Raw genomic sequence first — 27,724 nt, 5'->3', positions numbered from 1 at the left:
GTGTTGAGTGCTGTTTCCAAAAGCGCTCTGTCTAAACATCTCCCCGGTCGCTGTTTTTTCCAGCACTGAAAAGCGGCGAAGTGGTCAACAAGTTGGCAACACTTCGCGTAAACCTGCACAGCTAGTATGCAACAACTAGTCGCCACTCCTCCCAAATCCATTGAGTTTAAGAAGTGTTTTTTTCTGTGAACACGGTGCATGTAGCTTGGCGAAGTGGTGCGAGTGATACAGCTTGCATCAATCACGCGTATCTCCCGTTCCTCTCCAAGCTCTCCAGACATTGAAATGCGTCTCTGCTGCTTCTTAGTACACGAATGTATTCTCCTTCTCCGGCTACACGTCGTTAGACCCAAGTATTTACATGTTTGTTTCCCATTGGATAGTCGCTGGGAAGGTGGAGTTAGTGTGGGAGGCGCTGAAGCGCATTCCGAATCGAACCCACCTCTGAGTTTGCGAAGACAGTTTGGAGCTGAAAAGCAACAACTGGAAGTAATGAAGTGAGATTCAAAAGAGGAGAAAAAACTAGAACAAGGAAGCCTCACTCCAGAAAGCAGCTTTCTAGACCGATTTGGGTGGTAGTTTTCACAAAGAGCAAATAGGACAGTTCTTTCCTGAGTCTGACTAGGAGTGGGGGAGGGGGGGTGGAGAGTTCACTGATGGAACTTAACAGGGACGTGCGCTTTGGAAGAATGCCTGGACAAGAGTGATAATAATAATAATAATAATAATAATAATAATAATAATAATAATAATAATAATAATAATAATAATAATAATAATAATAATAATAATAATAATAAAGAGGGCTTTACAAACGCGGATCTGTTTCGTGTGTAGCTGGGGCTTGGATTATTATGAGGTACCATGGCGTGGTGTGATCGTGGAGTTCAGATTCTGTTTACCACCGTGGGGGCCTTCGCCGCTTTCAGTCTGATGACCATCGCCATTGGCACAGATTACTGGCTCTACTCAAGGGCGCATATCTGTAATGCGACCAACATCACCACGGATGAAACTCAACCCAAGAAAGCCAAAGGAGATCTAACGCACTCTGGGCTGTGGAGGGTCTGCTGTATAGAAGGTATTCATTTAACTGCTTTTCAAGGCAAAAGATGGACTCAGTAAAATAAGTGGATAGTTATGTATATTACTGTACACGAACGTGGATGAGGAAGGTATAGCTAAGTTACTAGTAGCTATATGGAGTAGTTGAAAAAGGATGCCAGAAACAAAGATCTTGGGGCTCGACACAGACGGGTTTTGTTTGTGAGTGAGCGAGAGCAGGGAGACGGGGAGGTAGCAGAAAGGACACTGTAGTGCGAAACACACACACACACACACACACACACACACACACACACGAAAGCCGAGATTGAGAAGAAAATAAGCCATTCAATATGTTCTAAAACAGTTTGTTAATGTACTGGTATCAGAGAAGCACCACACGCAAAATGTTGATCAAGAAAAAAAAAAGGGCGACAACTCTATTGACATTAATGATTAATTTGTGGAGTTGAATAGTGTGTTTTCTATTCAAATGCAGGGAAAACTTAAATAGCAAAAAAAAAAAAAAAAAAAAAGAATAAAAGATAAAAAAAGATAAAAATCGTACCATGTTAAATGAAATCCTGAAATAAACATAAATGGGGGGTTCTTTTGAACAGAAAATATACCGTTAGCTCGCGTTTGGGTCTTTATTGTATTTGATGCTGTTGCTTGGCAACTGCATCTCTGAAATTGCTATGGAAACCACGAATAGGTATAAATATAGACAGGTCTAGAAACAACATATATATATATATATATATATATATATATATATATATATATATATATATATATATATATATATATATATATATATATATATCACACACACATACACACATTTAAAACTCAATAAATAAAACGAGATATAAGTGAAAGAATGTGAATAATTTCTGTGGTAGCTCGGCGCAGGAAGAAAATGTTTTGAGTGCGTCTGGGCTGGGAGTGCTTTCATTAAACAAGAGTCTTTTCAAAAGGATGTTGAGGGAGGGGTTATTAAAAGGGATGCTTGTTGTTGTGACCTATCTTCCATTCAGACTATATTAGGATGCAACAAGAGCAAAGATGTGGTTCATTTACGCAGCAACGTCTCATACCTCTTGTAATGGCTTCTATGGCGTTATTTCAGTGAATTAGCAGAATCTCCCCACATCAGGAACATATACAGAGTCTGGCAGGTGTCTAGTTGCGCGTGTTTACTGGCCTCATATAACTGCATATGAAAACATAACGTTTCATTGCTACACAGTTTCAACGCAGTTCAAATAGCACCGCTGGACAGTTTACCACGAAGTAAACCAGAAGCCTAATCTATACTTAAGATCTGGAGCCGGCAGACTTTAATCACAGTGACTCACAGGAGACTTAGCTTAAACAAGGTTGAATTAATAATTACTCAATAAGACAATTTTTCGAGATGGATTGCACTATCGATATATATTCTTGGTAGGCGATGCGCAACATATTTAAAATAAATGATAGAAGTTTAACGAAGCGCTCATCAATATAAAGTTTGTAATCATTTAAAGCACACACACACAATGGTTTTGACTGGTGATTCCCGTTAGAAAGGTGGCGTTTCAACACTTCATTGACAGCAGGAACGATCGCGTTAGAACCGAATTCCGGTCAGGTCGCTGTCCACAGAGCGTGGTGCTGAACGTTAGTATTCGGAGAGTGTGGGAGACTCGGAAACCGTTGGGCTGAGATAAAGGCACACAGTTAAATAACAATAACACATTACAGGTTTCATAGAGGCTTCACAGTGTAACTGTTTCACCAGTCTAATATGTGTGAAATGTAAAGTTGCAACGGTTTTTTTTTTTGCATTCCATTCATTGTGTAGAGTTGCAGACAGTGGACAAAGTGCTGCATTTTGTTAGTTTGTTAGTGTAAGTAGGTTTACTGGAGCCTATTCAGTTGGCTGTGTGGTTTTTATGTGGTCAGCTCAATAGTGCTGCTATGTTGTGGGTAAGCATTGCGTGACATGCTTGACAACTGAGAGCTGGGTCTTGTCATTGTTATATTACGAACAGCACAGAGGTGTCTTCATTAAGTCACACACTTCTCGTTGTTTTTCTGAAAGTTGTATCCCCCTGTTTTGTTTGAAGTCCTGGGTTGAAAACTGTGTGACTGTGCAATGATCATTCTTTGACAAACGTTTGTTCAGAAATGGACTTCCCGGGGTTCACCCTCCCCACTGTGTGCGTGCTCCTCATTTGTGATGGAAATGCAGCAGTGAAGGAGCGTGGAGGCTTGGATTAGCCACCAGGACCCTGCTTTTGGCTCAGCTCTCAGCTGAATTGAACGAGAGGAGCCTCAGGCTACCGCGGGAGGTCTTGTTCTGGGGCGATGCATTGAAAAACAGAGAGAGACACAAAGACACAGCAAGAGACACAGACAGACACGAGAGACAGTGAGAGACATGAATACTCCCAATCTGAACCCTTCTCAGTATGCCAAGCCCTGGATCTTCAGCACAGTGAACAGAGCAGGTCAATCATTTTTGTTTTCTTTATGTGTGTGTGTGTGTGTGTGTATATATATATATATATATATATATATATATGGAATTCCCTGGCAGGTTTTCTATAATATATAAAAGCTGCATCTCCTTGTTGCTAATTACCATGGTCAGGACAACAGATCGTTGCTACAGTGATAATAGATGCCTGGTTGGCTGGTGCTTCCATATCCAAGCCTGACTGATGACTGATGCCATTATTGACTGATGCCATTATTTTTAATATAGACATTTTTATCAAGCCTGTGTTCACAGCGTTCCTTGACCCTCTGCTGCTCTGTATAAATCCTTCACTGAGGACTATTTTCCACCTTGTTATCGTGGTGGTAGAGGGGTGTGGGGGGATGGGAGCCTGTATTAAACAACAATGAAGATGTCAAAGCATCCTTGGAGACATTATGGAGATGTGATTCCTGGAACACAGTCCGGGTTGCCATGGAGAGAATGCAGTTTGCAATGCACTGTGCTGGCAGACAGGCCTTGTCTGAGCTCTTCCACTGCTCTGCCCTGTCAGTAGGCAGGCTTTATTGCTGAACTATCAGTTGCCCATGCAAAACGCAAACACACACACACACACACACACACACACCACCCTTCTAGGGATCAGGCAGCTTAGCTAACAGGAGCAGAACCAGCCATGCAAGCTCAGGTACATGATTCAATGGGAAAAGGAAAGAGAGGAGAGAGCAAAACACTCTTCTGCTTTTTTAACTAGATTACTATTGCAGCAGTAGAGTTGCCTAGAATACCAGTAGTAACTGTTCCTCGCAAAATCTTACCTGTTGTGCCCTTCCATTCCTTATATATTGGTCTCAAATGTGAATTTTGAAAGAAACACAATTTTTTTTATTTGATAATGTATCTTTTTCTAATTTGAAACCATTTCGGTACCAGTTCCAGAATGCATCACCATCAATTCAGCAAAAAAAAAAAAAAATAAATAAATAAATAATTCATTCCCTGCCAAAAACTTTCAGTGACAATCGCATGTATAACCAGCAATAGCATCACTACGTTTCCATCAGGAATAATAAAGACATCGATCAAGACCTCTCGTGGAAACACTTGTCAAACAATTTCACTAGTTTCCTTTTTTAATATTTCTACTAAATTTACCCAGCATACAATATGGATGTAAATAAAGTAAGTTCCTGCTGGTCGTGTGGTTTTTCAGTCACTAGACGATATACAGTAACTACAGATCAATTATCATGGTAATACCCTGTCATTCTCTCAGGTTCGCTGGAATCTGGTTAATTAGGGTTAGGGTTGGGTTAGAGATGCTCATTACTTCATAGCAATCATTATTACGGTTAATTATTGCCCAATTAATATAAGCCAGATCGAGGTAACACCAAAGAAACAGTGAAAGGACCCCCAGCCAGGCTCCCCTGACGCACACTCTGTCTCTTCTCATGCTCTTCTTTCATTCTGAACTGAATTACATGCCATTAATATTCCTATTCTGAAGCAGTATAAAACCAGCAGAGCTAACAATAATCAAACCACTACATCCTGTAAGCTGTTTCTCGCTGGCTCTAACAATGTTGCAATTGTCTTATTCCTCCTAGAGAATTTGCTTTTGGCTTTGCACTTGCTTCCAAACTAAGGTCCCTGGCGTCTGCATCATTCCTTAGTAACTTAGCCCACATGATAACTCGTGGAAATTGTATTCCACTGTCTCTAGGCTGGTTTAGGGTTGCCATGGCAACTCTCGTCTGTTTGCAAGATGTTTTTTGAGATGGAATGGCATCTCGAGGACCGGAGTTTAAAATGTGTGAATATATATGAAAGGAAGCACTGAAACCTGCTGAGTGCTGCGGCAATGGGTTACTGGAGAGACCAGAGCCTTAAACACGAGCTGGGTGAGAGAGGACTGCACTTCCAGCCTATTCACGTCACTGTTCTATTCCAGGTATTAACAAAGGGAGCTGTTACCGAATCAACCACTTTCCAGATGACGATGATTATGATACCGACAGCTCCGAGTATCTTCTGCGTACGTACTTTTCTTATCCTTTACTGCAGTCTTTCTCGTTGTTTAACTGTTTTGCAAATGAACATGGGCAGGTTACACAAGGGGGTAGCTATTGAATCAAAATGGTAAAGTTAACCCAAGACACGACTTTTAGCACAGAGAGTACAACAAGTGGGCATACATGGAAGATGAGAAAGTATGTTTAGATTGTAAGGTAGGAAGCATTTATTAATGCAGAGAGTTATAAATGCATGGAATAGCTTACACTGGGAACATGTTTTCTAATGCTCTTATGAGTGGAACATCTCAGCAACACACACACACCACCACCTCCTTCCTCTTGCACCTGTGCGGTCACAGAGCCGCAGGTGAAGTGCAGTCTTTGTGTTTTGCAGGTATAGTGCGAGCCTCCAGTATCTTCCCCATCCTCAGTACCATCCTGTTGCTGCTGGGGGGTCTCTGCGTCGGGGCCGGGAGAATCTACAGCAGTAAAAACAACATCATCCTCAGTGCCGGGATTCTGTTTGTAGCAGCAGGTAGGAGACGAGCTGGATGCAGTAGACCAGCATGGTTCCATTCTAAGCTTTGCTCCAAGTACCCCTCCACTGGTATCAGTGTCAAACCATGGTCATACTCGGGTACTTCATTGTCATGCCGGAGTCCACACTTTCTGGGTTTCCAATATTATCAAAACCAGCCTGTTTATTTGGTTATGTGGTCAGAGAACCATGGACACAGGTCAGAGACGGGGCAGAGAGGACCATGCCAGGAGCGAGTCTGTTCCAGTCTTTTATTAACTGGAAAAGTCAATGATAGTGTTACAAGATATGAAGCAAACAGCTTCAGAGTGATTTAGAACCCGTGAATTATTGGTTCAAGTTTTGGTAAAACCTTTTAAAAAATCAAAAGGTCAGAAGACGAAAATAAATTCTTAAGTTCGGTAGATCTGAAAATAGAATCAAGAGTATATTTATGGATCCGTAGGCACTACATAATTTGTAGTCACTTGAACTGATCTGTCAGAACATATGAAACTGGCAGAAACCCTCTAACACGACGTGCTAGCAGTCTTTCATCGTCATCAACATCCGTGAGAAATCAATAGAACTCAAGCTCAGTATAAATAAAATAAAAGCCACAGAGCTCAGCCAGTGTCCATGCTATTTCCATCTATTATTGTATAGCTGAAACTGTTTAAAGATCACACACTGTATCCCTGCCTTGGTTCAGAATAGCATCATCAAAAGAATGGAAAACACAAAAAGCCTCCCGATCCTTTGCATTGAGATGATTTAGTTTTTTAACATCAATTAATTTTTGCAGAGCAAAATTAGGTAACTTAAGCTGGCTCCAGACTTCAAAGTAATTTTAGCTGATGAAACAAACTAGAATATCAGGCCAATGAACAATAAAGATGGATAAGCATAGCCAAAAGGGAAACACTTGATCCAGCTCCCGGCTGAAGATACTTTAAAATCCTAGAGCACCCAGCTGGGACTGAGTTAAGATTAAGGCATTCCGCCAGCTAAACAACTGAACAAACAGCTGTGGTCTCTGTGGGGAAATGAAAGAAATGCAAATGTATAGAATAGCCACCAAAAAAGGAGAGGTATCAAAAGCCAGTCAAGATTTTCATTCACTCTGGATAAACTTAGCAAAAATGAAAATTGCCCAAATCCAATCATCATTCGTTCTGAAGTTGGCTGGATTTGGGCAATTTTCAGGTTTTACGAAGTTTAAACAAAGCCTTGCAAATAACATTTGGCATTTCAGAAACGTTTCCCTGCTGTTTGTAAGCGTGCGACAATTTCGTGAATCTCAAGCTGCATTTTATTCTTTAAATAACTCGCTAGTTAAATTCTGTGATTCAGGGCCAAAAATGAGTTTTACAATAAGACACTGTACCTAATAAAAAATACACAGTGAAATTAGTTCAGTAAGAACTCTTCGGACTTCTAAATTGTACAGGGGCGGTATGAAGTAGCAGGCCGCCCTGCTGAGAGCATTAAAACTGATCCCTAACCCTAACCCTGTGCTTCTCTTCCCTGCAGGCCTCAGTAATATCATCGGAATCATCGTTTACATCTCCAGCAACGCGGGGGACCCCAGCGACAAGAAGGACCAGGACAAGAAGAACCAGTACAACTACGGCTGGTCCTTCTACTTCGGGGCTCTGTCCTTCATCGTGGCCAAAACCATCGGGGTGCTGGCCGTGAACATCTACATCGAGAAGAACAAGGAGGTCCGCTTCCAGGCGCACCGCGAGTTCATCAAGACCACCTGCTCCTCCTCCTCTCCCTACTCTCGCATGCCGAGCTACCGGTACCGCCGGAGACGCTCGCGCTCCAGCTCCCGGTCCACAGAGCCCTCCCCCTCCAGAGAAGCCTCTCCCGCAGGGATGAAGATGCTCCGCTCGGTGCCCATGACTGAGATCTCCATGTATACCCTGCCCAGGGACCCCCTGAAGGCTTCTACAGCAGCCTTGTGCAACCCGGAGCAGGACTTCCTGCAGGTTCACAACTGCTTCCAGAAGGACCTCATGGACGGGGGCAACAGACGGACCACACCAGTATGAGCAGATTGTATTATTTTGGAAGCAGAAGCCTGGTTTTCTATGAGGTTCTGTAACAGATGGACAGGGAGACTCGCTGGTTTGTGGTGTGGATACTATAGCGTAGAACCACCTGATAGAAGCTTCTGTATCCAACGATCGTATTAAAGAATCTCGATGAATTAACACAAGGGAGGTTCACAAGGGACCTGTGTGCTGGCGTTCAAATGTAAAAGTATAGGAAATCGTTGTCACTGCCATTTTTAATAGCACTTCAACAGTGAAAGAAATCTCTAGATATAAATAGCAAGATTTTGTAGCAATATATCTCATAACTGGCAGCAACAGTGATTTTCTTGTCCTTCTTCGCCCCCCCACCCCCTCCCCTTTCTATTGAATCACTAGTGTTTGTTTTAGGATGTTTTTTTCAGACTCTACACTGTCTGAAGGTATACAAGTTGCACAGTATAAACTGGTGCAGATGGAGATCTAGCTGTAACATACTGTACTATCCTTTCCCCCTCACTGATCAATGCATCACATCCGCACCGGGCTTGTTTGTCCTGTGTGGTACCAGTGCAACGCCAAATTGACATGCTGCATTTCAGCATGCTGTCATCCTCATGCATTTAACATGTCTCATGACGTGAGAGCTACCTGTAGCAGGCAGATGCTGTGCAATTATTTTTTAGAACCGCTGCCTAAAATTAAGCTTTCTATTTTATCTTCTGTGATACAAACCGCTCATAAATTCACCTTGAGGATCAGCCGTCTAAGACAAGTTTAGCATGTTTGGTTAATTTCAATTGTGTGCATGCTGAATTCAGCGTCTTTCCCGAGTTACGATGCTAGGCAAATATCAGAGCAGGACAACAAAGAGCACAGAACTCCCGAGTGTGAAGGAGCACATTTAGAGGGGGCTGGATGTGTTTGATCAGAGGCTAATAGGCTGTGAAGCAGAATGAAAGATATGCAATAATTAACAGGACTGTCTGCAGTCATCTTAAGAACTAGCACACATCATCATCATCATCATCATCATCATCAAGGTTGTCATGGACTGCTACACAATCACTGGCCCGAGAGCTGGCTTGCTTTTCTTTTTTTAATTACAAAACATCTTGGGAGTGAGTAACCAATCTCTTATGAGGCATAAAGAAGATATTGAATTGCAAATACTGGAATCGTTCACGGAACTGAAACAGATTGCAGGGCAGGTGGTTTTAATTGACTGTACTTATGAGCTTCATAATTACAATAAGAAGATGATGACAAAGCTCAATCAAAAACAGAGAGGGATGTATTTGAAAGGAGAAATTGAAATAGAAATCCCAACTTTTATTATTATATTTTATCAATTCTATTTTACTGTAGGTTTAACTTTAAAAAGAAATACTAACCGATGTATATGAAGAGTTATTATAGAAGCAATGTGCCATACAGGACGTGTACAGAGGATGCTTGTACAATTACAAGTAACACATCTGATCTCTTCAATCCTACAGCTGTCTTAGAAAAATAACATTTAACATCTTCAAGTTCAAAGTTAACATCTTCTATTTCTTCTTTTTATTTTGTAATTGTCATTGTAATTTATTGCACACTGTGATGTATTCGTCAGCTGGTATAGAAGACTATCACACACCTTCATATAAATGAAATCGGGGGGTGTTCTTTCTGTTGCTGTGTTGTGCCTTTCTGAATTCTGTATTTCTTATTAGATTGTACCTGTATCATTTTACAGTGTGATTTATTCATGTTTATTGTTTCCAAGTGTTAAGTAAAAATCCAATTCCCTCTGTCTTTTGATGAGTAAACTGAACCATCAAGGAAAAGAACACACACACCTCTTGAGAGAGTGGATAGTGGTTTTGTACTCACAAGTCTGAATGAAGAGTCTCTGGGTTTTTTGGGGGTGTTCACGAAGCAGCAGTTTAATGCACCTCTTGGCATTTCTTCTCTGAGCTTCAATTTGTCCCGGACTAAATAACCAACAAACACAAAAATAACCCTAATCCCATAGCATTATTCTTAAGTGTACAGGTATTTAAAACAACAACAATAGCGCTCATCTGTGCAGTTCTCTGATGCCGTATCGTTCAATCAAATCAACAGCAGCTTGAAATATTAAAACTTCACTAAAGCGCCAGTTGTTCTGCAATCTTATAATATTGAAAATGACGAGACAGTTAATTCACAACATGCTGTTTTGACTAATAACTGATGAAATGAACTGTGGAACCCCAGCTTTGTGCCAAGCCTGCACCGATTCTGGAATGCTTTTTTTTATTTTAACAGTTTTAGCATAACATGATTGCAATTAACAATGATGTTTTTTTACTTTGTACTTTAAGAGCAGAATGAAATCGTTCATGCGTTTCCACTGAAGTCACAGCAGTGCCCTAGTGTTGAGAAAGACGATTTGATTCGGGTCTCAGGGCACATTGTACAGTCTTCTCTGAAGTACCAGTCATCCTAAATCTGTTATACAAGTGGTCACAGTGGAACACACTCTAATAAAGTACGTACTTCTCATTTGAATTGAGGGAGCCTCACCACATACAAACTCTTACAAAGAAAGTGCTTCTCATTTGAATTGCTGGAGGCTGTGTGGTCCAGTGGTTAAAGAAAAGGGCTTGTAACCAGAAGGTCCCCGGTTCAAATCCCACCTCAACCACTGACTCATTGTGTGACCCTGAGCAAGTCACTTAACCTCCTTGTGCTCTGTCTTTCGGGTGAGACGTAATTGTAAGTGACTCTGCAGCTGATGCATAGTTCACACACCCTAGTCTCTGTCTCTTGGATAAAGGTGTCTGCTAAATAAACAAATAATAGTACAGAATTGAGGGAGCCTCACCACATACAAACTCTTACAAAGAAAGTGCTTCTCATTTGAATTGAGACAAGTTCATCTAAAACCAATCCATCAACCTGTCAAGTGATGCTCTCATGTTTTAATAATAAAAAAATATATATATTTAAAAAAAAAAAATAACAATGATTAAATTACACTATGTAACACAATTTTTGTTCCTGGGTAGTAAGTATTATTTCCTAATTGCTTATGCCTCAAAAGTATAGAAAATGGCTATTATTCCCCATAAACTTTGCTTTTGTGACCAGGACAGTGATATTTTGAAATTTACCTATTTCCAATGAGAAAACGGGCGAATTTGTGTCTTTTCGTTCACATAAAGTCAGAAAAAAACAACATATGAATCCAAATTAACATGTATTTATACTAAAGTAATACAAAAATGACTACAAAAGATTTAGAAGCGAGTAGTTTTTCAAGATTTACGATTATACTGTAAATCACTTTCACGAATCAGCCCCCAAATGTAGTCTCCCATCATGTTCTCGTTATACTGTCCTTGGTAGCGGCGTTCAAAGTCCAGTATATCCTGGTGGAAGCGCTTGCCTTGCTCCTCCGAGTACGCTCCCATGTTCTCCTTGAATTTATCAAGATGAGCATCAAGGATATGGACTTTGAGGGACATCCTACAGCCCATTGTGCCGTAGTTCTTCACCAGAGTCTCAACCAGCTCCACATAGTTTTCGGCCTTGTGATTGCCCAGGAAGCCCCGAACCACTGCGACAAAGCTGTTCCAAGCCGCTTTCTCCTTACTAGTGAGCTTCTTGGGGAATTCATTGCACTCCAGGACCTTCTTTATCTGTGGTCCGATGAAGACACCGGCTTTGACCTTTGCCTCAGACAGCTTAGGGAAGAAGTCTTGAAGGTACTTGAAGGCTGCTGACTCCTTATCTAGAGCTCTGACAAATTGTTTCATAAGGCCCAATTTGATGTGCAGTGGTGGCATCAGCACCTTCCGGGGGTCCACCAGTGGCTCCCACTTGACGTTGTTCCTCCCCACAGAGAACTCGGTCCGCTGTGGCCAGTCCCGCCTGTGGTAGTGCGCCTTGGTGTCCCTGCTGTCCCAAAGGCAAAGATACCTGGGAAACTTGGTAAAACCGCCTTGGAGACCCATCAGGAATGCCACCATTTTTAAGTCTCCTATGACCTTGATGCCATCTCAGAAAAATGCAGATATGTATCCACTTAGGCAGCTGGAACTAAACTGAACTGGTGGGCTTAAGGCCCCTGTATTTATACTACTATTTATATTACTGGAAAGTTCTAGAAGTTACTCCAAGTTTACTCAGCACTGAATCTATCTGGAATGTTCTGGAAAATAGGTAAATATCAAAATATCACTGTCCTGGTCACAAAAGCAAAGTTTGTGGGGAATAATAGCCATTTTCTATACTTTTGAGACATAAGCAATTAGGAAATAACACTTACTACCCAGGAACCAAAAAAAAAATAAAAAATTGTTACACGGTGTTATTGAAGAAATCATTTTGCATTTTTCTAAGGAAACGCTGTCATTAAAACTAGCTACCATCACGGACTCTGTCATCCCTGTATCATCAGAGTCTGGACAGCCTGAAAGAATTAGACGTCTCACCACTATAGCCACACCTGGCAGTGCGGCTCAGTGTGGGAGGATAGCTGCACTGAATGAGAATCTGGACAATCACCAGGGTCAAGGGGTCACCCCTCAGCGAGTGAGATCCAGGGGTGTCTCTCATCAACAGTCCCTTGGAGGCTCCGGATAGTCTGGAGGTTTAATTTCACATTTCAAGACTGTAATATTAAATCACTCGAGCCCTGGGACGGTGTGGTACTGCACACATAAACCCAGGAGTATCTCTGGTCTGCGCCACAGAGGATATGACAGTGTGTACTGTCTGGGTGTGTTCTCCTTCCTCATTTGCCAGATGCTACCTGCACTCTATTTAAGTGGCGGGTGGGGCACACAGCATGCATGGCTCGTGAAGAGCTTGGGACCCGCATGGCTGGAATGCAGGGTCTGGATTTCACCTGCCAACAGAACTCCACAGCACGGGCGGGGCTCGGCTCTACTTGAGGGTTTGAGCAGCTTTTCTGAATGCGGCATTTCCATTAATGACTCACAAGCACATGTTTTCAACGAGTGCTCATCACGCAGTATATTTAAGAAGGGGAGTTATCTATGAGTAGGAATCAGTAAAGGGGTTATTTAATCTAAAGGGGCTTTAGATTAAATAAATATGAAATCAAATCTCTCTCTCTCTCGCTGTGCGTCACTCCCACTGTAGTCCCTGAGCAGCCCTGGCCTTGCCAGGATTTCTAATCAGAGCAGGGCTGCTGTGCGAATGAACCTGAAGAAAGAGATGTAATCACTCTGCTTCTCATACTGAACAGACACTGAATCTGCAAGGATCTGACCTGGGATTTCTTCAAAAGGAAGTAACTGTTGAATCATTCACTGCAGAGGCTTTACAAAATTCTTGCTCTAAAAATTAAATTACAAACCGGCTTCGGCTTTGGCTTCTGCTTCTTGTTGCGCTTTCTGAAATACAGTAGCTAATAGAGCTTGCCACACAAGGCAGGGAAGGTAATGGGATGCAAAGCTTCCCCAGTCTGTACAGAACAAACCTGTACATGTAGCTGCTGTCTCCTTCAGCCAATTAGTGACATGCTCATAAAAAAAGGTCAGCATGGGTTTTAGCAATGTGCCCAATGCAGTTAGAAAGGAAGGGGACTTGCAAAATGATTTTAGCAACTTGCTTAGCAATCTGCAACAAATATACAAGCAACCCCACACTATGTTTTAATGAAGACAGCTCCTTCTTGAAGTGCTTGGTCTCAAGAAGCAAGTGCAGAAAGCACTCTGCTGAAATCTGAGAAGTGTCCATCCCATAGAGTTGACTCACCATGGACATTAATAGCACTAGCGCCCCGTCCTCCCTGTGCAGCCAGTCTGCTCATCAACTTTCCTGACATGAACCAACAGCTGTGGACCAAAACAGGATTCCTCCAGGCTGAAAACTAGGGCAGTGCTCACAGGGCTCGTTCACACACGGGGCCAGGCTGTGGAAGCAGTAGCTGTCTGGGAGCTGGGATTCAGAGAGACCACCAAGCCTGCCACAAGAAAGCGTCCAAACACTGGAGGACAATGGAGGACAAGACGACAAAGGTGCGCATAGCGTTCTTCATCATCCTGGTGGGGATCGCCACCATGTTCACAGCCGTGGTGACCGATCACTGGGCCGTCCTGAGCCCCCGGGTGGAGAGGCTCAACACCACCTGTCAGGCGGCACATTTCGGACTCTGGAGACTTTGTTTAAAAAGCATCTACATTCAGGAGCCAGACCCCAAAGGAAAGGGCTGTGGACCTATAAGCCTTCCTGGAGGTAAGAGCCATTTAGGGTTACCTAGAGACCAGGGGGAGGGAGGGGGTGTGGTGATGGTGTTAATATACTTAGAAACTCATAGGACATTCCTTAAATCCAGAGTGTTCATATTGGATTGAACTACTTCTCCCAGTGGTGGATAAAAGACATAAAACTAATAAGCACAGCGAACAAGCAACAATCTCAACACATGAACTTCAATGCAATTCCAAAGAGAGCGAATGGGACTCAGTGTTCCAACAACTTAAAACACCAGCACTGTTCTAGTAAGGGATTGGTGGTTGGTTATTGGGTTTGCTTACCTATACTTTACAGTGCTTTCACTGTGCTGTACAGCACTTTGCTTTTTACTATGTGACACTTTTATAAGAGAGCTTACACTTCAAACTGCAGCACCAGAATCAACATCTCTGCAATCAGAGGCATTTCTTCAAAAACCTTTAAAAATGACTCACTCCTTAAACAAAGTGAACAATCATTCTGAACAGACTACAGAGCCAGGGTCACTGGACAAGCTTGTGAATGTGTGTGTCCGAGTGTGTGTGCGTGTGTGTGTGTGTGTGTGGCTGCAGGTACAGCCCCAAACATGGCTGGAATCGGATGTGTTACTGCCAGACACAGCCTCTCCAACTCTTACACTCCACATGAACAATCAAACTGTTTAATCATTACTTTAGGCTCAGCCTCATAGTGTTTACTGCAGGGTCTCTGCACATGTTTGTTCAGGAGAGATTAAACAGTGACAGGCTGTCTTATTGTGAATATATGTTTCAAAATATTCCATTTCAATTTCTACATCTATGGAATAAAAGCATGTATAGAACGATGACTTATCTGAGCGCTTTTACTGGTAGAAGCTGGTGAGTGGCTGGATTCCTGTCTGCCTGCTACAGAAGCCTTCTGTAATATTCTGTACCGTCCCGTATTGAAGGAAGTCAAGAGCAGTCTGCTGCAAGGCTGGCAATGTTCACATGTGATGATCCTTATAAAGAGCTGCCCAGGGTTCAGTGTGAACGACTATATATGGAAACAGAATAAATATATATATATATATATTAGTAGGTATACTATGACCAAAGACTACAGACAATCTGTTTTTTGCCATTATGCTTAATAAATTAATAATGATGTCGAAAACACATTTGAATGTGATTAAATCAGCTGGCGCTGACATTGCATGTAGTGAATGCCATGTTGCAAGGTGCAGCGCATGTAGTGAATGCCATGTTGCAAGGTGCAGCGCATGTAGTGAATGCCATGTTGCAAGGTGCAGCGCATGTAGTGAATGCCATGTTGCAAGGTGCAGCGCATGGTTAGCTCACGTTACACACCCACGCTGAGTGGAAGCGGGGGTGGGGGGAGGATTCCCCATTTAATCAGTAGTTGTGTTCTTCATCTTTGAAGAGACACGTCTTGTAATGCTTGTGAGAGGTGTTGGATAGGACAGAGCTGGAGGCTGAATTCCTCCATTAAATCAGCTTCTCCACTCGGCCATGTCAGCATGTGTTAACCAAGCCTTGTACTGCACTGGAGAGTGGAAGAGAGAGGCAGCCTCAAAGCCCATTTCCTGACATCTCTGAAAGAATGAGTGGTGGTTTGATTAAGGAAAGTCCTGGAAATGATATAGAAAGCAACAGGCTAGAACCTACAACATCGCCCAGATTCCAAATACAATAGGAATTACAATTATTAGTCTAATGCTCTCACTAACTGTTGTGTTTACTGTACACAAGTGGCTGCACTCCCTGAGCTGCGACATATCAATCCATCGAAAAGCTAGTTACATCACAGGCCCTACAACTGCTTTTAAACAGAGGCTGCGAAGTGTGTGCCAAGGCAGAAACAAAGAGGAACTGTGTTTTTCAGTCGGGCCGAAACACATTAAAGGGTTAAAAAAAAACCTGAAATGCTTAAATGAAAACCATAGCGCATTACAATTGAATTAGCTTGTCGTTTCTAAATTAGGACAGCGTGTGCAGACAAGAAGCTCATAAAAGACGACAGACGATTCAGTTCAACCATCTGCAGAAAGAAATCCCTTTTTCATAGATTTTTTTAAAATAAAAGCAGCATACGGCCGACTGGATAAATGTAGGTTTGGGAGAATAACCAGCTGTTCCTATAAAGGAGGAGGCCTATAGAGAGAGCCAGTCTTGCACAAAAAAAGTCCCAGCTCCCTGTGAGTGACGTGAGCATGCGTGCATGCCTTCCATAGCCTCTCCAGAGGGAACAAGACATTCCTGATCTGGGCTACCAGGCTGGGGCTCTGTGGATAGCAGAGGAATGCCGTTTCAGAGTGGCAGGTGCACTTTTGGTTTTGATTCACTGGAAGGTCTGCTCAGGTCTTAAAGTTAATGGCTGCTCTCTGTCTCATGACACCATGCATCTGCTTTAAATGAAAATAATACTTTACACCAGTAAGCTTTGTAAAATCTCAATATAGAGCGGTAATTGAACACCTGCCTGCAATTACTGAATCCATCATCCCTCCACTCAATGCATGAGATGAAAGCCTGCGGTCCTGCCAGCTTGGAGGGCAATGTGAAAAGCGATTACATTTCCATGCTTGTGTGTGATTCTCCCCTGGGCATCACAAACTCTTAGCCCTGTTTCCATCTGATCGGGACAGTACTATATTCACTGAGCTTCCACTGTAGTTCACTGGTAGCTGCAGCTTTTCATTTCACGTTGTAGGAGGGTCCGAGCCACCGCCTCTGTACCTCTTTCCATGTGGAAGCGCCCTGCTAGGGATCAGTAATTAATGGAGCTGTCAGAAGATCAAGAAACTAAGCCAAAGGGCGAACGGTTCTTTGAAGCCGTCAACTTGTGACACAGCACAAGCCTCTATACCCTGCTCCTCCTCTTCCTTATACTAGTTTAACATCTGGAAATATTTTTAGTGCCATTGAAAAATGTGTCCTAGTCATTCAAGTTACCAAACCATCTTTTTAAATGGACAAATCCTGGTGTTGTGAGTTGTTCAGTTCTCAGAAGTGACGAACGGTAGGAAGGAGAGTCTGTAATGATATCACTAAGGTCTGTTTTAATGATCTAAACAGTGGTAGATCTAAACCCTGACACCCTTCCACTGGTGAGCCTTCTTGATCGCGGACCTCTTTACGCTGTCTTTATTGCATGCAGTCATGTTAATAAGCGGATTATTGAAACTGACCCCAAAAGAGCTCCCTTGGCTGGACTCCATCGCTTCACTCAGAATCTCAGTCTAATGGAGAGTGTCCCTTTAGATGGCTTTGCTCGCTAAATATACGATGCCTGCAAACCTGCATGCCAACCCTGTGTTAAGCGACTGGCACGTTCCGATTCTTCGTCAGTAATTGACGTTCTGACTGAGGCATTGTGACACTGCCAAGTGAATTAAGCCCACAGGTTCAGAGACTGTTGAGATGGCTCCCCCTGATTGGTGATTGAGTCAGGGCAGTCAGGGCAGGGGTCTGGGGGCAGAGCTGAGCACAGGAAGACCCTACTGCCCAAGGCTGCCTCTGGAGCTTCTCTTGGCAAACACTGCTGGGCATGACCCAAGAGCGTGAACAGCACAGCAGGATAATCCTGGGTATTGGCAAATGGAGTATCTCGGCATGCTACTTAAAGCTCTCTGCATTCGGAAACAGCAGTCTCAAATATAGTCTAACAACAGTACTACAGTTAAACAGGAGTTATAATGCAGTAACAACACACCTTTGTACCAGACTTACTGCAGATATACTGCAGTGTTTCATTTAAACCTTTATACAAATTTACCACAGTACATTTGCATGGTACTGTTAAAGTTTTCCCATGCTTTTATGGTTATACTATGCACAGTTTATAATGATGTGCCATGTTTCACCATACTTCTATGAACTTTACAATGCTTACCTATGCTTTACCTTGCTTTCCCTGTGCTTTATTAAACTATGGTACAGTTTAGCCAAATAAATCTGATCAAGGTAAGAGCTGATCCTAAATTGAATGATCACAGGGTCGCACCTATAGTACACAACCCTGTATTCAGCACAGCCTCGCTTTGATCAGTCGTACCTACAGTACACAGCCCTGTATTCAGCACAGGCTCGCTTTGATCAGTCGTACCTACAGTACACAGCCCTGTATTCAGCACAGGCTCGCTTTGATCAGTCGTACCTACAGTACACAGCCCTGTATTCAGCACAGGCTCGCTTTGATCAGTCGTACCTACAGTACACAGCCCTGTATCAGCACAGGCTCGCTTTGATCAGGCGTACCTATAGCACACAGCCCTGTATTCAGCACAGCCTCGCTTTGATCAGTCGTACCTACAGTACAGAGCCCTGTATTCAGCACAGCCTTGCTTTGATCAGTCGTACCTACAGTACACAGCCCTGTATTCAGCACAGGCTCGCTTTGATCAGTCGTACCTACAGTACACAGCCCTGTATTCAGCACAGGCTCGCTTTGATCAGGCGTACCTTCAGCACAGCCTCGCTTTGATCAGTCGTACCTACAGTACACAGCCCTGTATTCAGCACAGGCTCGCTTTGATCAGGCGTACCTACAGTACACAGCCCTGTATTCAGCACAGCCTCGCTTTGATCAGTCGTACCTACAGTACAGAGCCCTGTATTCAGCACAGCCTCGCTTTGATCAGTCGTACCTACAGTACACAGCCCTGTATTCAGCACAGCCTCGCTTTGATCAGTCGTACCTACAGTACACAGCCCTGTATTAAGCACAGGCTCGCTTTGATAAGTCGTACCTACAGTACACAGCCCTGTATTCAGCACAGCCTCGCTTTGATCAGTCGTACCTACAGTACACAGCCCTGTATTCAGTACAGCCTCGCTTTGATTGCAAGCTGTCTGCAAATCAGCTTGATTGACAGCATCTACTCAAGATTTGAAAGCAGATTTTTAATTAGGAAATGAGACCCAACGAGGCAGGCATTACAGCAGGATAATTGACAGCAGCAGGAATCTAAGTGTCCCCCGTAATGAACCAAGAAGGGCATTCATCTGGTGCAGATGCCAGCTTCTCAAATTGTATTCTAAAAATAGTAACATGGTTTGTATGTGTAGGCACTTCGTTTTGTTTGTTACCTGTTTACTATTTTTTTTTTCTTAATGGGTAGGAAATATAGTTATCTATTTATAAACGTGAACAAAGTAAGTGGCATTTAAACGAAGCGTTACAATTTTGTTTCGTTTTTTTTTCCGGCGTATAAAAATGACAGGGCCGGATTTACTAACACAACAGAGCCGTGTGCATACAAACAACATCCTTGAGTGAAAGCTAGCTGCAGTCAGTGCAAGACAGATTCCTTTATTCTTGCACTCGCTCGGAAATGCAACCCACTGCTGCCACCTGACATGCTTTTGCATGGCTTAAAAAAAACCCAATAAAACAATGAAGCCAAGAATAACAGCCCTTAACGTGCGCTGTAACAGATTACAACAGCAAATCCAACCCTCACCAGCAGCAGTCTGCAAACATACTGTACACCCCAACACTGCCCCAATCGCACACTAAGGCACTCAATTTAATCCTGACCGACGTGTGAAACTGGACACACCAAGAGCCCGTCTAGTGTCCATTTGTGGTGCAGCACAGTCACAGTGTGTGTAAGAGAGCAGGGCTGGCATTCAGTGCTAACAAAGGCACACCCTGTGCAGCATCAGATCCAGGAGAATCACATAACGGCTTCCTGATGGTATCTCAACTGTTTTATTATCTCTCTCGTGAATGTTCATGGTAAAATTGTGCTTGAAATAGCAAAACCTGGCACTGAAAGAGTTAACCCCTACACTCCCCCAGCACTAATCTGTTGTGTAATAGGTATAATAGAAGGGGCCACCTCTCCTGCCTCTGCTGGATCTAGCCAGCACACACAGGTCTTGCTCACAAAAGCCCAGAGGATGATTATTCAACATCAATAGAGATACGTTTTGGTATTGGGGAGGGGGGAGTGGGATGGTAATTAGTGATTAGGTTGCTTGGACACATTACTGCAGAGTTTATTTTTTGTGCGTATTGTGCTCATTATGCTAATGAGTGTGCGCCATGCACATTGTTTTAATGATCTCGGATTTTAAGAACATGCAAGGCTGTTCCATAAATAACAGACTTCTCCAGTTATAAGCCTCTGAAACTACGAGTACTGGGTGGGATTCAACACAAAATGCATTTCTTACCATGACCCTGCAAGATGAACCTCACTCGATACACAGATATCCTTCCATAGGAAGTGATAGGGTTCTCCTTGGGGTCTGGTGCCTGCCCGTGTCCATTTCTGCTACACTGCCATCCATGCAGTATACTATAATATCCTCCGAGCACAGGCACAGGCCCTCCCTGCTGTCATACCGGAGCGTGCGGTTCAGAGATCTGCAGCTCCCAGACCCTTTATCCAGTGGACTGTGGCAGCTTGAGCAGCAGTTCAAACCAGCCCGGCTCCCCATAGCGTCTCACCCAGAGAGGGGCAGCAGAGGACATGAGCGTGAAAAACTTCCTCCAGCTCCTCAAAAGGAGGACGAAACTGTCACGAAGACCTCAGCTGGCAGGACGGACTGTGACGAGCGAGCGAACAGGCCGGCTGGACCCAGGTCACCCCAGTCAGCAGAACAGCCTGTCTTCTTTACAGACAGACACTCTCACAGCTCTTCATAGATCAGCGATGCACATCTTCAAACTGGAGATGTGAAACTGCTGGACAGGGCTGCCGCGCATGCTGAGCCGCTGTCCCTTTTCATTTATCACTATCATCTTTTACATATACCAGTGGGCAAAATTCTATACCCAGCCAGTAATGTTACTGGGCTCTTTGCTGAACCAGTACAAGCAGCTGACCCTTGCCAGTGGCGATGTTGATAACTTAGTAGTGGCTTTATAGAACAGTACAAATAAAAACTTATATAGATATACATATTCGTGTATTTTAGCAGTTACTGGCAGCTCTGAGTGGAGTTATATTTCTTATACTTCTAGAGCAGTGTGCAGTTTTAAGTGCAGTTATCTTTTCTAGACCTGTATACAGATCTGAGTTAAAATAAGGACCATTAAAAAAAAAAAAACAGTTTACCAGTGCGTTACTATAGAATACCATTTCATGTTTTTATTCTTAACTTTTTTTTTTTTTTTTCTTCCCCACAGAACAAAACTGCTCCTATTTCAAGCACTTCACCTCTGGAGAAGATGCACAAATGTTTCAAGTTAAAACCCAAAAAGGTAAAGCACGTTTCTCCTAAAGATTTCGATTTAGTAATTTAATAATTTGAGATCAAGCAGCAGTGATGATTCTTCGAGGGTAATGCATGACTTCATCCCTCTGTGGTTAGGTTTTAGGTCACCCATGCAAAACCCGATACCTGGGTTTCGGCTGTACAGTACTTAGACACGTTGGTTTTAAATGCGCTATGATGGTGAGGAATTCGAATCCATCCCCCGGAGTAAGCGGAGATCTTCAGAAGCCATCAGGAGGAGATACGCCTTGCTCTGAAAAGCAGAAGCAGCAGATTTGTTATTTCATTTTCCTTCCCTTCTGTTTCAGAGTACAACATCTCGGCCGCGGCCATCGCTATCATCAGCGTGGGATTCATGATTCTGGGAACCATCTGCACACTGGTGTCCTTCAAGAAGAGCCTGGACTACCTCCTGAAGCCAGCCGGCATGTTCTTCACCTTCGCAGGTACAGCACTGTATCTACGGGCTCTTTACCATCATTATTATTATTATTATTATTATTATTATTATTATTATTATTATTATTTCTTTATTTAGCAGACACCTTTATCCAAGGCGAGTTATTTAAAAGACTTTTAAATAAGTCTTTTTATTGTTTTATACTGCTATATACCTGTTCCACGGATTTTTAACTTCACACATGTTAAGAGAGTGAATGACTTTGATGGTTTGGAATCCATTTGGTGTTCATTGAAATTCAACGACAGAACGACCGGAGCAGGACCGAAGTTCTCCTGATTACACCACACTGGTAAGCAGGTGCCGATAGAGAGATAGAGAGATATTAGGATTATTGGCACGGTCTCTCATATTAAAGCCACTCCGGGTGATGGTGCCACTCATCTTATCCATCATGCTGTCATCAGTCCTGTAGCTCTGCACTCTCTTTGATAAACCACAGTGAAGGCAGGCCCAAAAGAACTCTTCAAGGAGCAGGTTTTCCATTTTCATCTGCCAACATCCGCCTCCATTGAACAAAGCAATGGCTCCTTCAGATTCCTCCAGTGGCAGGAGAACAGTCGACCATTATAACTGATGAGAACATCACTTCAGAGCCATGCTTTAGAAACCCAGACCCTCCCCCCACCTCCCTTTTAATCAGCTCAACTACTTCCTGCCAGGACGAATAAATCAGGGAAACCACAGAGAAGTAACAATGGCAGCGACTGGCCGAGACACAGGGTATCCACGGAAACCACAGAACAAAACAGTGGCTGCTGCTCTCGCTCAGCAGCATCACTGGGATCTAAACAAATACTGAACTCTGTATTCATCCCGCTGGTGTTCCCCACAGCCTGGGTGATCATTAACTTCACTGAATTAAATACCAGGATGATGGGAAGAGCTCCACGATGGGGCAGCGGTAGCAGGTGTCAGGTGTCAGTGGTAAAACACCCCTTGCTGTTTAGATCCTTAAAATAGACACCGTTATCTCAGAACAGTTTTTGAGTTTTTGGTCTCGTGCAACGTTGGCACCACTTTGTTAAAAGAAAGAAAACAACTGTTAACGCTTGCCAGTAGGCGGGAACGCAGATTTTTTTTTTTTAGGGACTCCTGTTCATTCTGCTCCCAGTTTTGGGTAGGGGTGCACTGCTTTACCTGTAGCAGTAAGGGACCCCTCCAGTCTCCAGCTCACGCCTGCCTGTCCCTTGTCTCCCCAGGTCTGTGCATCATCATCTCGGTGGAGGTGATACGTCAGTCTGTGAAGAGGATGATCGACAGCGACGAGACCATCTGGATCGAGTACTATTACTCGTGGTCGTTCGCCTGCGCCTGCGCTGCCTTCGTCCTGCTCTTCCTCAGCGGGATCGCCCTGCTGCTCATCTCCATGCCGCAGATGCCCCAGAACCCCTGGGAGACGTGCATGGACGCTGAGCCCGAGACGCAGGACTAACAGCAGAGCGGGAGGAGACAACCTGCAACCAGCTGTGTTTAAAAAGGAGGCAACAAAACACGACGTCTTCCTAAAATAAAACAATAATAATAATACAACTTTAACAATAAAGAAATAAAAATACAGCAAGCAAACTTCAACAAAAGCAAAATGTAAATTCGTTTAGTAAAATCAGCTGTTTGATATTCAAAAAAGATCAAGCTGCTTGTCAAGAATGGCTCAATTGCTTTTATAATTTAGATCACCTTTTTCTATCATTATATATAAAACACACACACAGACCATAACTGGGCTGGATCATGACATCATCAGGCCACTCAGGGAGTGAAATGCACATCCATCTCATGAGTGTACAAGTCTGGTGCCCTCAACCCCACCCCATTAACAAGCCCAAATTAATCAAAAACCTTGTCAATCATGTATGTGCGTATGCATATACTCGTTTATTATCTCCCCCCCCCCCCCCCCATTGCATAATACCCGAGTCTCTGGATTTTTTTTTTTAAGTATTGCAGATTATATATATATATATAATGTTGTATTATTATTATTACCATATCGATTCATGTATTTTGGGAACGCTGTGGTCCAGGTGCCAGGTTGAATGTCTTTCTCAGACAGTGAAGGCTTGTAGAGTGTGAAGTGTGTGCTGGGCAGCATGCAGAGTCTGCAGGTGCAGATGTTGGCAGACGATTTGGATACAAATCCATCTCTTTTTAAACCGTTGTTCTCTCTTTGTACAGGACACTAGCGGGCATACACACTTGTTTTCTTTTCAAAAGCATTACTTAATGCGAAGCCATTTTCACGCTATTGAATTCAGGCTTCCAATGTGTAAATGTTTTTATTTTTTTTTATTTTTTTTTTAAAGCACATTCTTCGCAGCATAATGCCACATGATAATAATCTGTTGTTACGTCCATCTGGTTTCCCTTTCTTCCACTATTGAAAGGTAATTCAGAACTACACTGAAGAAGCACAGTGTATGATTACGAGCCACGATAAACACATGTTCTGTACAGTAGTTACACACTGCTTTGTAAAAACAAGGGCTCACTGGCATCTGTGAATGCGAGGACAGCCGTTTCTAACAGTTTCTCCACTGTTTCCAGTGCCTGGATTAAAATGCATGGCTCAGTGAAGCAGTCTGTAGTTCTCTGTGGCTGTAACCAAAACACTGTACAAGAAATAACCAATTACTGTGTATTTACATAGTAGTTACATGGCAAATACACATGTACTTACAGTTAGAATGCGATTATGCAGTTACAATGTACTTCACGTAAATCTTTTTGCACGATATATGCAAGTACAGAAATGCATCTGAAAAGCCTTATGCTTAAGGCTGGGGCGGTTATATTGAGCAAAAAGATTTATACATTAAAGTAAATAATAAACTATGCATAACATTGTAACTGTGTAAGTACAAAGTACTTACTATGTAAATACATAGTAATGGGAGACACAATGTCGTGTTGCCAGAACAGAATAGGGCTGCAGCAAGCTAAACGACTCAATAAATCAAAAGATACTGTATATACCGAGAGGTACACAGGATATACTCTGCTTGGTTTGTCAGCTGCATTTCTGCAATTGATTGGCATGCAATACTGGACACTGGCCTATTTATGTCTTGTGTAAAACGTTACTTAAAACCTGTTGATACTGTATGTGTAATATATATATATCTGTGCTTTCAAACGTCTTTTTAATGAAAATAAACACATTTTAGCGTACTTGGCATTCGTGCTGTACTTGTGTATCTTCACAGCACTGTCCGTACATGCTGTGTGCCGCTGCCGTGGATCAGAAACAGCCTCACGTTGTCTGCCACACGTCACGTCACGTCAAGCCCTTCTTTTGACGCATTCCGTGGTGCGCCTACTGGATCAGGGAGGCTAAGCTTTTGCTCCACTGCACAGGTGCCGAGTTTAATTCCATTCAGGAAAATTACATCGAATGACTACTCTATTGAGGGCTGGGATTCAAACAGATCACACATGAAATAAACCCAGTCTGCTGTTCTGTAAGTACGAGACAAGAGATGATTTCAGTCGTGCTTAGAGGATTGCCCTCAATTGCAGTGCAGAGAGCGCCACCACAACGCTCTCCAATACGTCTGCTGCAGTGGAAAACGCAGAACTTCCCTGCACGAAATGAGAGTTCACGAGCTCATGGAACACTAATACTAAACAGTCTATCCCTGTCCGTTTAAAAATGTCAAAACATCTGCAATACCTCCAAGCACAAGCAGTGTTTCACCAGAACGTTCAAAGCTGTGCATTCATTCTTTCCTAGGGGACTGAAGGATGAAAGTGCGTTTCTGGGGTCCAGTTCTTATAAACGACTGATAATGTTTTTTGGGGGTTTTTGTATGTAGTTCCATGAATTTCACAACTCAGTGGCAGTGTTTGATGTTGAAGGGGAGCTGCTCAGAACAGTTGCTCAGTAGTGTCAATTATACAATTAAAACAGGATTTTGTATAGCCATCAGACAAAAACATCATGGTAAGGGGACACCTACTGGGCTCAGAATCCCATCCCCTCTAACAGCAACGTCCCAAGGGATGCATTCGTTTAAATTTCCCAGTGCTATACTAAGCGATGGGACTGCACCATGATGAACCACACAATACAACTGCACTGTTACTAAAAATCAGGTCGTTGACAAGTGACTAACGGTGCACCCGGCAAGAGAAGAGCTTGCAGTGATAGTCTGAGCGTGTTGCCACGGAGGCATGGCTGCCACTACTCCAAGACACTGAAACAAACTTCTAGTAGAAACACTTTGGGAAGTTTCTTCTAGTAAAACCATGGAGATTAATTAATTAACTGTATTTTTGAAGTCAGAGGTACTGTAAAATGTGTATGTACTTTCAAAGCAGCTGAGCGAGAGAGAGCGAGAGAGAGAGAGAGCGAGAGAGATCATTGTTTGGTTCAACTAGAATTGTCAGAATTGAATCCCATCCATCACTTCAAACAGACAACATGATCCATACAAATAAGATTACAAAATGTTGCAATAAAAACACTTTTAATAGTGAACCAAAAAAGGGAAAAAAAAATAAAGCAGATAAACTGTGAAACATGTCTGCTATCCACAGCAGCTTAATGTCAAAAAATAACTACCACCAACAGAAGCACATTGTGTGTTTATATATATATATATATATATATATATATATATATATATATATATATATAATGGGGACAGATGCAGAATGGAAACAACTTCTAAAGCAGAGGCAACAAAAAAACAACCCAAAAAACCCCCCAAAAACACCAGAATCAGAGTACAAAAGAAATAAATGTGCTAGAGAGCTTGTACCGTCTTGCTGAAGCTAGTGTACACAACGGATTAACACAAGGGTTATTAAGCATGTACTGGGCAAAAATCAGGGGAGCCTAGCCAAGTGTTGGTGGGCTTCAGACTCCCTGGAGTATTTTAAAACATAGCAGTAAATATGCATTGTATGCAGATATTTCGAGTACACCGAATTCTCGATTAGTCCCTTGAAAGGCTTAGTTGGTCAAGACCAAGGCGGCTTCTTACCCAGGAATTACCACATTTAAATAAAGCAGCTAAAGGCTCAGCACAGGGATAGAGACGGGGCAGCTGAGAGAATTCAAATCCGGAGCTTAAGATTTACATAAACCCTAACCTTACTCTTAAATACGGTTTGGGCAATGGCTCATAGAGAGCGTTGTGTGTGTTTAAAATAATGAAGTAGCTGTATATTGGCCAGTCTTTCTGTACCTATGCCAGAGGCTCTCATGCATTTCTGATGCTGGGACTGACAGAACAGGGCAGGTGCTGAACAGTATGTATTTGTTTCTGCAGCTGAACCCCTCATAAAAACCTGGTGCACTGAGAGAGTTGCAAACTACAGGCTTGACCTTCATCCTAAGCGGAGTGGCGGGGGGAAAACATGATTGTTTCTAAAGGCGGCGAGATAGATATATAGAGATATATATATTTTTTTAAATAGTTGCTGCCGAATACACCGCATCATTCTCTCTCTCTCGAAATGTTCATCTCTTCTTGTTTTAATATTCCCTAGTGCATTAATCATTTGTCGAGCAACACAAAATGTTTATATTCCCAACCGACATGAGCAAAGGAACCGCATTGTGCAGTAAAATCTTGTGAACAATGCAAGTTATTTCCTTGATTTCCCTGTATTTCTTTCTTTGGGCTTGTGTATGGTATTGATACAATTATGAAGTTATTACAAAGTGCATGGGGGGGGTGGGGGTGGAATCAATATCTTCAACAGA

The 27,724-nt window shown here is 42.8% G+C and overlaps 2 protein-coding genes across 2 annotated transcripts; both read left to right on the top strand.

The window, feature by feature from the left end:
- Positions 1-434: 434 nt before the first annotated feature.
- LOC117423495 (voltage-dependent calcium channel gamma-4 subunit-like) lies at positions 435-9,903 on the top strand. Its single transcript, XM_034039381.3, has 4 exons — positions 435-1,081; positions 5,487-5,570; positions 5,945-6,085; positions 7,601-9,903. Exons 1-4 carry the CDS (start codon positions 865-867, stop codon positions 8,122-8,124), a joined length of 966 nt encoding a protein of 321 aa, XP_033895272.1. The 5' UTR covers positions 435-864; the 3' UTR covers positions 8,125-9,903.
- Positions 9,904-13,919: 4,016 nt separating this feature from the next.
- Positions 13,920-25,187, top strand: LOC117423498 (voltage-dependent calcium channel gamma-1 subunit-like). Its single transcript, XM_034039383.3, has 4 exons — positions 13,920-14,340; positions 21,463-21,537; positions 21,860-21,997; positions 23,214-25,187. Exons 1-4 carry the CDS (start codon positions 14,103-14,105, stop codon positions 23,444-23,446), a joined length of 684 nt encoding a protein of 227 aa, XP_033895274.1. The 5' UTR covers positions 13,920-14,102; the 3' UTR covers positions 23,447-25,187.
- Positions 25,188-27,724: the final 2,537 nt, after the last annotated feature.

This window comes from Acipenser ruthenus, chromosome 17 (assembly GCF_902713425.1).
Source record: "Acipenser ruthenus chromosome 17, fAciRut3.2 maternal haplotype, whole genome shotgun sequence".
Classification (NCBI taxonomy): Eukaryota; Metazoa; Chordata; class Actinopteri; order Acipenseriformes; family Acipenseridae; genus Acipenser; species Acipenser ruthenus.
This window is presented reverse-complemented; position numbering and strand designations above follow the sequence as displayed.